This window comes from Macrotis lagotis, chromosome 5 (assembly GCF_037893015.1).
Source record: "Macrotis lagotis isolate mMagLag1 chromosome 5, bilby.v1.9.chrom.fasta, whole genome shotgun sequence".
NCBI classification, from domain to species: domain Eukaryota; kingdom Metazoa; phylum Chordata; class Mammalia; order Peramelemorphia; family Peramelidae; genus Macrotis; species Macrotis lagotis.
Window position 1 is genome coordinate 230,143,518 of NC_133662.1, and position 15,208 is coordinate 230,158,725.

Sequence of the window (15,208 nt, forward strand, 5' to 3'; positions counted from 1 at the left end):
CCCCGGCTTCCTTTCTCCAAGGAGCAGAGGAGGAAACGGCGAAGGCCCGGGGCCCGGCCCGGAAAAGCCAGGCGGGGTCCAGGGCCGCGGCCAGCGCGAGTCGGGGGGCCCCGGGGCTGTCGGGGGGTCCCTGCTGTCTGTGGGGGCGGCAGCGCCGGGGGACCCCGGGGCCCGACATGTCCGTCCGGGAGGGCGCGGGGCTGGCGCCGCTCCGGCTCCCAGGGCTTCGTCCGGGCGGCGAGGGGGCATCGGGGGCATCGGGGGCGGGGCCGGGACCACGGGGGGAGGGGTCTGGGGCGGAGGGGGGGGCTTGGAGCAAGGGACCGGCGAGTGGGGGCGGGGAGCGCGCTGGCGCCGGAGGCTCGAGTCCCGGATTCGAAACGGAAGGTCACGTGCGGCGGCGCCGGGAGCTCCCTCCGCAGCAGTCAGGTGACCGGGCCGGAGCCCCGCCCCCGTTACGTCAGCGGCCGCTGAGCCACTCAGGAAGCCCGCCCTGAGCCCCGCCCCCGCACGCTCCCTGGAGGGGCGGGCCCGCCGCCCGTCGCCATGACGACCGCGACAAGATGGCTTCCCTGAGCTCCGGGCTAGAGGGGCCGGACCCCGGCGCGCTGAGCCCCGAGCAGATCGCACGGCTGCGCGACTTCAAGGTGGCTGCGGTCCCGGGCCGGGGCAGGGCGGGCGGGCTGTGCGGCTTTAGGAAGGCTCCGAAGCGGGGCTCGGCGGGGGGCGCCGGGGAGGGCGGGGCCTCCGCGCTCTAGCCCCGCCCCTCCTCCCCCGCCCAGATCCACACGCGCATCGCGGACGAGAAGTACCTGCGCGCGCACACGGAGGTGAGGCTGCTCCTCGGCGGCTTCTTCAGGTGCGTGCCCGGCCGGGCGGCGGCCCCCCGGGGAGGAGGGGCGCGGGGAGCGCCGCCGGGCCCTGCCACGCCGTGGGGCCGCCGCCCGGGGCTTCTCGCTGGCCAGGGCCCCCTTTCCTTGGGGTGGGGGTGCCGCCCCTCTGTGCATCGGAATGGCACCTGAGCGGGTTCTCCGGGGGGCGGGGGGCCTCAGGCGCCCCCGCTGACAGACGTGCCGGCAGCACCTGCAGGGCTTCCCCCGTCGCCCCTGACCCTCCCGCCGGCCACCCCCCAGCTGGGGGAGCTTCGGCATCCTGCTTTACGTTACTCAGGCCCAAACCCCAAATAGCAACCGGCACCGTGTGAAGTACATTTGTAGGCTCACGCACGCGCACACAGCGGACAGAACTGCAAAGGACACTCGGGAACCTGTTTTGGATGAGTCCGAACCTCCCTTAACCCGAGGTACACAGCCAATTAGACAGAAATAGAGGGCAAATCCACCTGGCTGTGGAGCTGAAGGCCGCCCGACGGACGGTGCCCGGCTGCTTCTGAGGGAGCCCCAAACCGGGAACAAAGGGAAAGTGACTCGTTGGGGCTTCCGGCCGACTTGGCACTGGCACTGGCACTGGCACTGGCCGGCCCTCACAACAAAACAGGGTGGGAAGCTACGGTAACCTTTGCTATTCAGAGAACTTCGCCTCAGCCCACTGGCACTTTTCAGTCTTCAGCTTTATAATGTTCACCACTGAGAAATTGGGCTTCCTTTTAAAGCAACCTTGCCCATTCCATAAGTGAGGGATACCTGCAAGTGTTTCATTGGAGAGCAGGTGTTCTCAATATGGGGGTCCATTTCAGAAGGCTCAACTCAGATGGGCAAAACTTACATCTTTACTTCAATATAATCCATCTCCTTTGTAATCTAAATATTTTATACATTTTTTTTAGGTTTTTGCAAGGCAGATGGGGTTAAGTGGCTTGCCCAAGGCCATATTTTATACATTTTAAGACATGATTCTGAGGAGTCTAGGACACAAGGCTCTAGAGCCCAGAGCAGAAGACCATAAAAACATGTTTTTGTCAAGAACTGATTAGATTAGGGGAGGCTAGGTGGGTAGTGGATAAAGCACAGGCCTTGGAGTCAGGAGTACCTGGGTTCAAATCCCATCTCACACACTTAATAATTACCTAGCTGTGTGGCCTTGGGCAAGCCACTTAACTCCATTTGCCTTGCAAAAACCTAAACAAACAAACAAAAAAGAATTGATTAGATTATAATCCATTTGGAAGTAAAAAAAACTTCCAATAGTTAATGCCATCGATTAACCCGTTTTTCCTTTCTGATAAAGAAATCTAATAGTCAAGAACTCCTTGTTTTTGCCTTTTCCCCCCTTTACCTTTTGTATTCTTCAGAGAAATGTTTTTGAAAAGGCCAGAGGACATCCAAGAATTTGCTGCAGGTGAGACTACCATTTTTTCAGTGTTTTATCAAATCAGGGAAAAAGTTAGTGCAGGTTTAGATGGACTGCCAGAATCCCTGCTGTTATGGGTCTGTTTGGTGGATCTTGGAAGTAGGGGCCCCATTCTTTCATCTCCTTAGACTGGACAGGTGAGAGCCAAAGCAGTGTCAAACCCTGCACTAGGCCTCCTAAGGGGTTGGGGCAGCCCCTCTGCACTGTCTCTGGGATAGATTCCCAGCTCACCTCCAGCACTTCATTTTTTCAGGGCCTAGTTTAGATGCCCCCTCCTGCAGAAACCTGATCCAATGTCCCAGATGCTAATTCCCTCTGCCTAGAAGCCACTTTGCATTTAAAATTGTGTACACATTTTATCTAAGGAGACCATATGCTCTCTGTAGAGGGCAGACTTTCATTTTATCTTTGTACTCCTAGAACTTAGTATGGTACTGCATACATAATAGGGACTTAAATGCTAGTTAAATGAAATACAATCCACTTCCAAGAAGACACTAGCTTCTCCATCTCTGTTAAGTCTTTAAGTAAGTAGAACTTTCCAGTGCAGTGGAATTTGGTTAGATGGTAGCTGGACTGACCAGATGACTTCTTGGGCCCCTTTCTAGGCCTGAAGAATTAATAGTAGGTATCTTCAGTCCTATTTTTGCAGATCTGTGCCAGATTCATTCTCAGATGTCTTGCTTTGTTATCTTCCTGAGGCCTGGCTTTCCCCATAAGAGGATATTCTCAGAGAGGGTATGAAATCTAAAATTCAGAAGCTGGCAAGCAGAGTTTGGACTATGGAACAGAAAAGCCCAGATAATCCATCTTCAGAATGTTCCCTTGGGCATTAGCAGGCAGATAAGCAAATATAGTTAAACCAAGGGAAGCATATTTTTTTAGAGGAAAGGGAGCTCTTTTCTCCTAAGTCATAAATGATGTTGGGATTAGGCTTCCTGTCTTACAGTGATGTAGGCTGTCTGCATTGAATCCTTTTCTCCCACTCAAATTCCTCCCTTTGCTTCTTAACCCAGAGTACTTCACAGACCCACTACTTCCTGGGAAGATAGAGGCTCAGCTAATTGAAAATCAAAAGCAGTAGCAATTGGCATAACTGTGATGTTCTGCTGCTGGGAGCACAGGTAAGAGAGAATCTAGTTTTTTAGGCAATTGTCTGCACCCATGGAAACTTCATTATTTTTATGAAAATGTGTATTGTTATGTCCAGGGCCTAAAACAATCTTGGCACAAGACCCAAACTATTTGATAATTCATTTTATTGTTGAAGGAAGACAGCAAGGGGAGTCACTTACTGTATTAAATGCAAAGAAATGTTCTAGTGAGATAGAAGGAACTGAAAGCATGAAGATTTAAGTGTAGGGAAAAGGAGACTGTTTTGCCCCAAGCAATGGCAATGTCTCACCTACTCTCATCTTTCAGGCTGAGATGGGTTCTTCATATTGCAAAATTAAGAAGTGTAGGGAGTCTAAATTTCTTGGCTAACAAGATTCTCTTCTGGTGCAATACACCAGTGGCCCCAATTTAGTTTGGTCCTTAGGACTAGTGCATGTTTTTAAGTCCCAATAGATTTCTGAAATAACTTTTTTGGAGGAATTGAGGCAAATTCCACACTGCTAGTGTAGCTAAACCTATTCTTGTTTCACAGGTTCATAAGAAGGTATGAAATCCACTCCATCATCATCGGTTTGTAAACCACCCTGGATTTTGCCCCTTAAGTTATAAAGCTTTGCATTAAAAAAAGCTTTGCATTGGTAGGTTAATCCATCTCACTGCTGAATCTCAAATGACTCCCGAATTCTTGGGACCTATGTAAGCTTCTGCACAATCATACACCTGGCCATAATATCCTGTATGCTGATTTTGTGGGGGGAAAAAATAGGTAGCAATTTCTTACAGGGAGTAAAGGCAAATTAAACCCTTCTCCAATATTAGTTTTTTTATTCTTTACTATATCTGGCAGTGGGGTGGGAGGTGGGATGATGATCAGCTTTTTAAACTCCCCAAATGGCAAGGCTAGGAGGATGTACTCTGATAGGGAGAGCAAAAGGTAGTGATGCTAGAAGTAAAGAAGCACTTACAGTACTGACTGTTATAAGATGTGGAGAAGATCAGGCAGGTGAGGAGGGCCAGGTAGTCTATCCCTGATACTCTCTAGGAACAGGACTGAGACCAAGGCTGGAGGGATAGAGCAGTTAACTTTTGGGATCCTTTGCTAACCAAAAAGCAGTCTTGCTTGCTTGTCTTGGTCTAGCCTCCCAAATTTATCCTGTTTGGTGGTTCTGTTCTATTACAAGTTATAACCTTGTGTTCCTCACGTTCTGTCAGCATCACCATAGCAATAGTCTAGTAGTAACCACCAGAGAATTGTAGAGCTGAACAACACCTTAGAAACCACAGGATCCCAGATGTCTAACACCCATGTTTTACATATGAGGGGGCCTTAGGCTTATCCAAAGTGACACAGCCATAATAAGTGCAGGACTGGGTCTTATGATTTAGAAGTAAAGGACTTTCCCCATCATACCATATTGCCTTTATATCTGTCTCAAATCATCATGGAAGAATGCAAAGTGAACGTACTCTGAGAACTACCTAAACCAAACCAACAATTTCTGACCTGGTTCTGACCTGGAAGCATTGTAACCATGTCCCAGCCATAACACTAAACAGCCAGAGCTTCTCTGCACTGTACTGGCAGAATATCTGAAGAAGTGAGACAAAGCCCTCATCTTCAAAAACATACCAGTGCCTCTCACTTCTCAAAGAGTGCCCTACAATGGGGGCTTTGTGAACTTTAAAGACTGGAGATTTGGTTCCTATCCTTAAGTGTGAAGGGAAGGCCAAACGGACAGACATAGTGTTTGTCATCAGTGATACAGATTCAGTTACTAATTATGAGGTAGGGCTTGGACCACAGCATGTTTTAGTGGAAATTTTGTTGCCCTTGTAATCAAAGAAGTGGTGGGGTATAAACTGTAGCCGCCCCCCCCCCCCACCCGAGTAATGTTTTAGCTCCTCTGGACCTGAATAAGATGACCTCTTAGGTTCTTCTGAGCTCAAAAATCTATGAATCTATATGAACACCTGGTACATATGTATAAAAATAGTAGGTGCTGAGAGCTCATACCAAGAGAGAAAATGACTGGAAGAGACAAAATTAGCTTCTATTTAAAGGACTGAACTTTTACACTCATTAAAATTTTGTGTCTTTGTTTCAAAATGCTTTTATCTCTTCCAAACTGATGGCTGGGGCCGGGGGAAACAGACAGGACCCCCTCCTCCCCACCACAAATATGCCTGCCCTTGGCAGGCTTCTACAAACATGGGTTAGATTTTAAAGCCCTTTTCTGCTCCTGCCTCTTCCACATTGGCGAAGACTTCCTAATCTTCCCTGTTGTGGTGCAAAGGCCTTAAGAGCTGAAAATATCCAATAAAGAATGCAGAGAAATACCTGCTGCTGGATATTTATGGATAATGGGGAAGCTGAGCTAGGAGTTGTGAACCAACATTTGGACTGAAGTCTTCTGATCCAGCTGCCTGTCTCCAGGCAAGATGGCACCATCACCATCTTACTAATGGATCTCTAGAACCATTCACTGAAGGACTGGGAAAAATGATTCTTTTCTGTTGGTCTTGAGAATAATGAAGTTCTTCAATCACAGAAACTTGGAGCAGACAGGACTTGGGGAGCACTCAGGTCCATCTATCCCTGACAAGTGGTCGTCCTCAAGCTTTGCTCAAAGAATTCTACTTGCTAGAATCTCTCATCAAGCCTCTGAAGTTCCAGCTTCTTTAGTTCTGCTCTTGGAACTAACTCTGGAACCACAATAATTCCTTTCTGCCAAAAAGCTTTTCTTAAAACATGTGTCACAGCATCAAAGATTCAGAGATAGAGGTTATTGAGTCAAATGCCTTTGTTTTATAGGGGAATAAACAGAAGCTGCACCTCTCCAACTACCTGCTGGTTCTTCATTTTCCTCCACCTTTCTTAAAAAGTTCTATTTTTATCCCTGTCTCTTTCTAAGGACAGGGTCTTTATAATTCTAGTATCTGGCATGTTGCCTCACACTCAGTGAGAACTGAGTATCTGTTCAATGCTTAAAATTTTCCAAGTTCCTGGCACTTCCAAGGGTTGCCTTGTAAGCTGTGCCAAAGGAAAGCCATTAGATTGCACTGGATCAGGAGAAAGTCTCTCCTTTTCACCTTTCCTTAGGCAGTATGGGGCTAGGTACTTCAGAAACCTATACAAAAATGAAAGGAAACAATACAAAGTAGGTCATTTTAGAGAGGAGGGCCCTAATAACCCAGAACAGGAGAAACCATCTAAAGAAGGTAGCACCTGAGCTTTGAAGGGAGAGGCTCAGGATTTCAAGGGGAAGAGATGAGGAGCATGCCCAGAGGCTGAGAAGAGCTAAGGCATGATAGAAAGTGAAATTGGGAAGAAGAGCAGCTAAAGCCAGAAGAGGGGAACACCCAAATGAGGAAACTTTGCCAGTACAAACTGATACCTTGGCTACAATTTATGGTCTCAAGAGATGCTTAGAGCATAGGGCTTTGTCCATGGTGATACAGACAATATGTCAAGGGGAAGACTTGAAGCCAGGTCTTCCTTTTTTTATGACAGTAAATAGAAGGCCACTGGATATTAAGTGATATGGTCAGACCTGTGCTTTAGGGATACCAATTTGGCAGCTATGTGGAATATGGACGAGAGATTGGACGGGATGATATTCAAAGAAACTACTGTAGTAATCCAAGTGAAAGCATGAACTAGAGTGTTGGTTATATAGGAAAAGAAGAGATGGACAAGACTTTGGGCCCACAGATGTTAGCATATTGAATAGCTGGATATGGCTGGTATGATAAAGGAGGAAAGAGAACTTCAATGTTTACTTTCCTATAACTTCTTCCATCAAAGAAATAAACCTTCCTAGAAGAGAGAATAATGGGGAAAAATGATATTGGACGCTATTAAGAAAGGCAAGCCCCTACTTGGAGCCAGAGGCCTAGTTAAGATCCTTCTTGTATCAGATAAAAAGACAGATTAAATGATTTCTTCCTATTCCAAATCAGTCTATCTCAAAATGCACTTAAAAATGACCTTGGCATAAGCCACCAGGTCAACCTAGACTTAATGGATAGCCTTTCTCCTGCTACTGGACCCTTCGGCAGGACCACTTCTTCCCCTCAACTCCTAGGAAAAGCAAGTTAATGAAAGTGAGTTAATGACACTTTTGGCTCCTATTCCAGTCTCCCAGTCACCAGCCTCTACACATTTTAAGTCTCGTCCAGAAGCAAAGGCAGCCCTCTCTTTCTAATCCATCGTTCTGGTTAATTTAGCAACTGCTATTGTTAGACTTAGGTCTTTCAAGAGATGCAGATCTTTTTGTAATTATACAGGGAACTGTAAACATAAACAAAACATTGTCTTTGAGCAACACTAAGCTTACTTGTCTTTTTTTTTTAAACTTCAGGTTCATTTCCATCACCAGAAAATGAAACAAAAAAGCTTAACTACCCCTTTCATCAGACTGGCCAAGAACAATGTCTGTGAAGAATTATATGGGAGTCTCATCTGTTTTCTATTTTATTACCTAGGGTCAAAGCTTAGCACTTATAAAGAATCTGGCTCAAATATTTCTCATTCTCATGTTCTCAAGTAAGCACACTTACAAAAAGCACAATCTCTTTATTGATGATCATGATGCAGGTGGTGGGCCATGGATAGCCCACAAAGAATGGAAAGATCCTGGGGATGCTAGATAGGACTTCCACTTCTATTCATTCAGAGGGGCTTAGTCTAATTTTCAGTTTTGAAGATGCCCCATGGTAAATTTCAATCCTTATCTACTGACTCCAATGCTTCTAAGCAGGTCTTCAGTAAGGACAGTGGATGGAAAGTGAAAAGTGCTGGAAACATCCACAACATAGGTGGCAAACACAGGGGAAAATGATGTGACATTCTCTCTGATGCCCTCACACCTAGACCCCAAATTAAGTCACAGTAAGGGAAGCAAGATCAAGTGTAGACCTGATTCCAGATCAGGGGCCTGGAGGTATCTCCATAAGTGGAAAGAGAAGTTCTTTACTGGTAGAGACCATTTACTTGGCAGCTTGCTGGGCTAACCAATATTTATATCTCTTAGTCTTGGGTCTCTCAAAGTTCACCACAGACATGGGGACTCTCACTGTGTCAAGCCCATTCACCTGTAGAAAAACAGACAGTACATCCAGGAATTGGAAACGATACCATCATCATCATCCCAAAATACCAACTAGTATTACCTCTTCAATTTGGTTTTCAATTAGAATAAGAAAAAAGGATTCCTGCAAAGGAGAAACTCACCGTCACTTCACACCAGTATTCACCCCACCTTGTGATTGGCTCTTCAGGTAGCTTTAGAGCATGTGGAGATACTACCACACCAAGCTGCAAGACAACATTCAGTATCATTACCAATGTTATGGCATCTCTAACTCTTATCACAAAACTGCAATTGGAGAAAAACCAGATTTGCCCACTCCTATGAAAAGATTTGATCAAAGCTAAGTTTGTTATAGTTTCAATTTTCTAAAGGAAGAAAAACAAAGAAGGACAGAAGCAAAGAGTTTCCAACCCAATCTTAGGATGATAGATTTAGATGGAGAGGCACCAAGCCCCACACCTTCATTTCACAGATAAGGAAGGAAACCAGCCCACATATGTTAAGTGACTTGCTGGAGCTCACCCAGAGATTGATGAGCAGAGCCAGGGTTTGATGCAAGGACTTCTGCCTTCAAATCCATAACATCACAACGGCAGCACACATTTACTACAATGATTTCAATAAAAACCAAAGTCTCCCTCCAAATCTAGCTTGTATAAAGTGGTGAGGAGGCATAACTAATGCTGTTTTTTTAGTGCTTACAGATTGTGGAGGAGAGCCTTTCACACAACATTTGGCATAACAAAGTCAAATGCTTTTAAAATAATTAGTCAAAAGTGTTGGGGGGAAAGGGGGATGGTGGTAGTGAATTGTGCAGCTTTTACTTCTTTCAGGAAATTCTGTGACAGTTTACTAAAAATGCATACTTGTAGCCTTATAATCTTTACAGCTTTTAAAGCATTTTCATAACATTATCTTTTATCCTTAAAATGTCCATGATGCAAACAGATTCAGTATTATTCTCATTTGACAGATGAGAAGCTGGAGGCCTAAGATGTGATTTGCTCAAAGGTCACATAGCCAGTAAAGAGCAGATCAGGGACTCAAACCCAGGTCTCTTGACTCCAAGGCTAATTCTCTTTTCCATTCCATACCAACAACAAACCCAAGCAGTGTATTGCTGTTTTCCTAGTTTCTTTCTTTCCATCTTGAAAATAAAAACCAATTCTGCCCTATGTGCCTCCAAACTAAGACCCATAACCTAAGGAGTGCCTTATCTTTATGTTCCCCCCTTCCCTACCTCTCCCTCTAGCAGTGAGCTGAAGTGAAGTCTGCCTAGCAGATGTAGTCATCAAAAGATGAAACACTCACATTTTTGAGGAAGTGGCGGCAGACAATTTCAGGATTTAGTTCCCACTTGACATTATTCTTCATTCCTACTTCCAGGTGGCAGCTCTTCAGGAACTTCAATGTCTGAGAATCAGGGGCATGGGGTAGGTTAGGAATGGTGCAGACATCACAGCTTGGAGTCCTGGGATAAATAACTTACAGAGGAGGTACGACTGAATAAATTCAGCTTTTCTGACATCACAGAAGAATGGCTTTGTATCAGCATTACATGGGAAAGCCATATCTATCTAGGTATATATTCTTGGAATTCAAGGAGCTTTACACTCTGGCCCCTGCCATATACTTATTTCTCAGAACTCCCCAGGGAAGGCTTTATACCTTTCAGGGATGTTAAGATTAGATGAGGTAATAAGCACTTAAGAGGGCCTGGCATAAGATACACTCTATTGACATGCTAGTTTTTTTTCAAATTTATTTTTATTAAAGATATTGAGTTTTACAATTTCCCCCCCAATCTTACTGACATGCTAGTTTTGACAACCATCATCATTTAGACAATGTATTCCAAGAGGACCATGCCTGTGGCTGTTTCATAAGGCTTTTTCAATGCTAGATCTACAAATTGGCTGTTGCTCCCTGTCCCAGTTTTCACCATGTTTCCTCCCCCACCTTCCTATCACTCCTAGTCAGTGATTATTAGGATTTTGGTGAACTGAGGAAAAAATAAAATCACAAGTTGCTTATCCTTAGGAAAAGGCTGGGGCTGATGCAGGAGGAAATGCCTCCCCACTCACCGTCACACCTGTCTTGGTCTGGAGCTTCTCCAGTTTCCCCTCTTGCCGCAACTAAATGAAATAAAGAGCCGTGGGGGGGAAAAAAGAGTTCAGTGCTTTTGCTTGGAGAGGTTAAATAGGTTTTGGTTCTTAGCTCCTACTCTTTTCTGTCACTTCTAAATTTTCAAATTAAATCTTAAAACTTAACTCAGTAACTGTTCTTTCAGGAAGCTCCCAAGGGTTCTAAGCTGTTTCCTTTGCCTCTTCATCTCTCCCATCTCACGGTAGTGGCTCACCTGATTCTCTTCCTCAAACATTTTCTTGTTCTCTGGTGATGGATACACAGCCAGACCCTGAGGAAGCAGTTTATTCCGGCCCAGTGACTTTTTTACTGCGACAGTGTCGCCTCGGATTCCAAGATCTGCCATAGGATAACACAAACACTAGGTATTATGCCCATTAACCCAAAAAGGGGAAGAGAGAAAAATAGGCATATGTCAACTAAGGACATCCTTTGGTTTCTTTGTGACAACTTTTGAACTTGATGTTCTCTATGCAGGTTATCTTCCTATTGAAAAACTAAAACATTATAGCAAGCAAAACTTGAGTTTAAGTCCTGGCTTTTCTAGTTATAAACCTTGTATAAGATGTGTATCCTTGGGCAAGTCATTTAATCTTTCTGAGAAACATCATTTGTAAAGTAAGGATAATAATTAGATACCTTATTCTACAAGGTTATTATCAGGACTAAACTGTGTTTTTTGTTGGAGTGCTCTGTAGATAGGAAACACTATTATAAAGAGAAAATAGTATAATATGAGAGAATTCACAGTCCCTGCCTGCCTACATATCATGATTATAGTAATAATACTGTGCTCTCACTTTTATATTCAATGCTACAAACATTTATTACAAGTTACCAGGCTAGGTACATGGTAGGAATACAAAGAAAGTACAAGAGAGAATGCAGATTAAAGTGCTATGAAAAGGAAAACAGAGATCTTACTTGGAGGAATCAAAGACCAGGAAGAGAGTTTTTTCTAAGTTCTTTCTTCTCAGCAGTCCAGCAAAACAGAAGTGCATTATTAACCCCATTTTATTACTTAAGGAAACTGACCTCTGAGGTCCCTCTTAACTCTAAAAGTGTGAGCTTATGAAGATAAAAATGTCAAGTAACTTGCTCAGAGAAAATAAAAGATAGAATCACAAAAATTCAAGTAGAGAAGGTTACTTTTCTGGGTTACAGCCCAGACTTGATTTGAATCGAATCTTCTTTATAGAATCAACAAATAATCATCCAGCCTTGTCAAGGAGAGAGAAACATATGACCACAATCTCCAAAGACAGTCAGCGCATCCTAACCCCAGGAATATTCCCTTATATTGAACCTAATATGCCTCTCTAACTTCTATTACTACTCTTAGTTCTAAACTCTGAACCAAAAAGAAAAGGCCTTCCACAATATAATTCAGGAGCATTTATGTGTCTACTATGTACCTTTGCTAGATCCTGGGGGTCTAGCAAGCAAGGAAACAGTCCTTTTCCTCACAGACCTTATATTCTATTGGGGAAAACATCTATAAATATGCATTCTTATTCTGGAGGATTATATACTTATATTCTGTTGGAGACAGCTTGCTATTTACTTAGGAAAACTTATGAGATGACACAAAGCTGGGACAAGCTGATGTTTAAACATTAGTATAGTGAGCCAAATAAAACATAATTAAGTATAAAATATAAATCCTATTCTTGGGTTAAAAAAACTTTGAGATGAAAGACTAAATGGTAAGCACTTACGTTCTGAGCACTGGGGAAGACACAAAGAAAGACAAAAGTAGATCTGCCTGTCTTAGAACAGAGGAGATGGTCTATACAAGATAGCCATAGACCCAATGAAAAATAACCTCAGAGGGGAAGTCACTAGTACCTGGGGAGACCAGGAAAAGCCTCTTTTAGGGGAGATTTGACCTGAGTCTTAGAGGAAACTGGTTGAGATAAAAAGGGAGGGCATTCTTCCACATAGAGAGGGATGTTGAATGCAAAGGCAGAGTGAGGAGATAAGAGGGTTATGTGTGCAAAAATGTAATTAAGTAGGAGTACCTGAGTTCAAATCCAGCCTCAGGCACTTAATAATTAACCAGCTGTGTGGCCTTGGGCAAGCCACTTAACCCCATTGCCTTGCAAAAACAAAAACAAAAAAACAACAAACGTTTTTAAAAAAACCTAAAAAAAATGTTAATTAAGGCAGTGTATCTGGTCTGCGTGGAGGGGAGAAAGGAAGGAAGAGGCAGGTGAGGCAGTGCCAAGGGCCTGAACTAAGGTGATTCAGGATATTAAATGTGAAGTAAAAAAGAGGAAGTAGTTGATGAGAAGGGAGTAAAATACCAAGAATAGGCAACATATTACATATGGATGAAAGAACTGAAGATGAAACTGAAATTTTGAGAAGTGATTAGAAGAATGGTGGTGCCTTTGACCGTAACAGGAAAATTCACAGGAAGGGTTTATGCCAAAAAGAATTAGTTCTGTTTTGGATAGGCTGATTTTGGGATGTCCAAAAGACACCCAGTTTAAGATACCAAAAGACAAATTTGACTGAAAAGTATTTGAGAGTTTTCAACATGATAGTTAAACAAAAAACCAAAAAACCCACAAAAAAAACTGAGGTGATTTTTGGTTGCATTAAGGTAAAGCTTGAACATGAGATGTGATAGTCTAGCTGGTCAAATTGCATTTAGAGAAATGAGCTCACAGCATGAGTAATATGGATCTATATTTAGCACGGTTATAGATGTCAGAGGAAAATGTGAAAAATGATTGTTGGAAACTATTGTTACATGTAGTTGGAATAACAAAAAAAAAAAAGAAATGTGTTCAAATCTGGGTACAACATTTTGGGAAAGACAGTGATAAACTCGGAAAGGTGAGTTTAGAGAAGGGGGGTCAGGATGATAAGGGGATCAGAGATCAGGCCATGCAAGGATCCGTTAAAGGAACCTGGGATATTTGAACGGGAGGGAGCACAACACCTCCGAGCATTTGAAGGGTCATCACGTTGAAAAGTGTTATAAAGGAACAATAATATTTTGGGATTGTTAAGATATAGTCAAGGAAGAAAAAACCTCTTCATCCTCAGCCACAGCCACTTTTACTTTCTCAAGGACAACGCTATTCCAAACGTTTTTTAAACTTGGCCAAGCATAAAAAGAAAACGGAGGTGATTCAGAGTGAAAACAGAAAACAAGTCAGTAAGCTGTTAGAAAACCGTGGGTGAGTGAGGCTGGCAAGTATTCGATGCTTTCTCGAGGGGCTATGTCTGGAGGATCCTGGTCCTGGAAGTCACAACAGATTCTGGATGTGCCCCCCCCCCCGCCGCCTCTTTTGACACATTTTATTTTTTAGGTTTTTGCAAGCATTGGGGTTAAAGTGGCTCACCCACGGCACACAGCTAGGTCATTATTAAGTGTCTGAGGCCGCATTTGAACTCAGGTCCTGCTGACTCCGGGCCGGCGCTCTGCCCGCCCCTTTTTAAAGGAAGGGGTCCCATTTTCGGGGGCGGCCTGGCCGGCAGGGCTGTTTCCCTCCCGGAGCTCTGGCACCTCCTCGCCCCCGGCCCCGCTCACCCTCCACGGTCTGGGTCAGGATGAGCTGCATCGTCCCTTGCGGCCGGTGCTGCGTGTCCTCCAGCAGCCGGTACACCCGGTGTCGCCGGCGCAGGTACGGCTTCCGGCCCTCGGCGGCCAGCGGCACCTTCCACCAGCGCTCCACCACCACGGTGCTCTGCCCGGCCCGGGACAGACGGGGCTCCGTCAGCGCGGGGGGCCGCCGCCTGCCCGCCCCCCGAAGCCCCGAGCGCGGCCCTCCCCCGCGGCCGCCCCTCTCCCCCGCCGCCCCCGGGGCAAGCCCTCGGACCCCTCACCCAGCTCTGGGACAGGCCGAAGTGACGCCGCAGGCCGGGAGTGCCGGCTCCGAGCCGGGGCAGCAGCCTCCCGGCGGCGCCCAGCAGCGCCGGGGCCAGGCGCGCCGCCATGCTCGCGGGGACCGAGGAGAAAAGGACCCCGGCGACGCGCAGAGAGGAAGGACCCCACGCTCGACCCGGCGCGCCTGAACCGAGCCGTACTGCGCCTGCGCCTGCCAGGACAGGCGTTCGGGCTGGCCGCCCACGGCTTTGCGTGGGAAGGGGCCTTGGGTGTCCCGGCCAGAGCCACGTGCAGATTTGAAGCCGCCTGATGCCCCCCGCCCGGGTTTGTTTTGTGGAGTTTGGGGACCACGAGTCCAGCCGGATCCCGGCCGGGGGCAGGAGGGCATCCCCCCGCCCTCGCCAGCCACCGTCCGAGGGAAAGCCAAGGGCAGACCCCGCCCCCAGAAGGCCTAGGGGAAAGGCCAGGAATGGAGGGAAGAACAAAGCAAGGGTTGTCACAGATGTCAACGGATTCCAAACAGGAGAGTGTCCCTAAAAGTGGCTGCGTGACTCCCAACATTGCCTTGATGACATCAAGCCCTGGAAAAGCAGAGGTTTTTCTCAAATTAAACCCGAAAAATTATGACCAAACTACCACAGTTTAAAAAAAACCCCGAGAGAATGAAGTTACAATATTTTGCGACCTCTGATCTAGGATGAAA

The 15,208-nt window shown here is 45.7% G+C and overlaps 2 protein-coding genes across 5 annotated transcripts; one reads left to right on the top strand and one right to left on the bottom strand.

Moving 5' to 3' along the window:
* Positions 1-433: 433 nt before the first annotated feature.
* On the top strand, positions 434-7,948 carry RIIAD1 (regulatory subunit of type II PKA R-subunit domain containing 1). 3 transcript variants are annotated; one of them, XR_012468740.1, is made up of 6 exons: positions 434-647; positions 783-859; positions 2,252-2,298; positions 3,327-3,434; positions 3,959-3,970; positions 7,788-7,948. XR_012468740.1 is itself a non-coding variant. In XM_074188858.1 (5 exons), the coding sequence occupies exons 1-4, from the start codon at positions 564-566 to the stop codon at positions 3,392-3,394; spliced, it is 276 nt and encodes a 91-aa protein (XP_074044959.1). In that variant the 5' UTR covers positions 435-563; the 3' UTR covers positions 3,395-3,434; positions 7,788-7,948. The 3 variants fall into 3 exon arrangements, 2 of the variants coding, with proteins under 2 accessions (XP_074044959.1, XP_074044958.1); XM_074188858.1 differs by lacking the exon at positions 3,959-3,970 and having other exon boundaries at positions 435-647; XM_074188857.1 differs by lacking the exon at positions 7,788-7,948 and having other exon boundaries at positions 437-647; positions 3,959-4,241.
* Positions 1,125-14,669, bottom strand: MRPL9 (mitochondrial ribosomal protein L9). 2 transcript variants are annotated; one of them, XM_074188855.1, is made up of 7 exons: positions 14,505-14,669; positions 14,209-14,365; positions 10,879-11,003; positions 10,604-10,654; positions 9,831-9,932; positions 8,660-8,743; positions 1,125-2,078 (listed from the first exon to the last, which is right to left on the bottom strand). In XM_074188855.1, exons 1-7 carry the CDS (start codon positions 14,613-14,615, stop codon positions 2,016-2,018), a joined length of 693 nt encoding a protein of 230 aa, XP_074044956.1. In that variant the 5' UTR covers positions 14,616-14,669; the 3' UTR covers positions 1,125-2,015. The 2 variants fall into 2 exon arrangements, with proteins under 2 accessions (XP_074044956.1, XP_074044955.1); XM_074188854.1 differs by lacking the exon at positions 1,125-2,078 and adding an exon at positions 2,122-8,520 and having other exon boundaries at positions 14,505-14,654.
* Positions 14,670-15,208: the final 539 nt, after the last annotated feature.

Excerpts from the sequence above, each read along its gene's own strand:
- MRPL9 (XM_074188854.1), bottom strand. The coding sequence starts at position 14,615 with ATGGCGGCGCGCCTGGCCCCGGCGCTGCTGGGCGCCGCCGGGAGGCTG. Across the intron at positions 10,655-10,878 it reads TGTTTGAGGAAGAGAATCAG|TTGCGGCAAGAGGGGAAACT; the intron begins GTGAGCCACTAC and ends TATTTCATTTAG. Across the intron at positions 9,933-10,603 it reads AGACCAAGACAGGTGTGACG|ACATTGAAGTTCCTGAAGAG; the intron begins GTGAGTGGGGAG and ends CCTGATTCTCAG.
- RIIAD1 (XM_074188858.1), top strand. The coding sequence starts at position 564 with ATGGCTTCCCTGAGCTCCGGGCTAGAGGGGCCGGACCCCGGCGCGCTG. Across the intron at positions 860-2,251 it reads CTCCTCGGCGGCTTCTTCAG|AGAAATGTTTTTGAAAAGGC; the intron begins GTGCGTGCCCGG and ends TGTATTCTTCAG. Across the intron at positions 2,299-3,326 it reads CATCCAAGAATTTGCTGCAG|AGTACTTCACAGACCCACTA; the intron begins GTGAGACTACCA and ends TTCTTAACCCAG.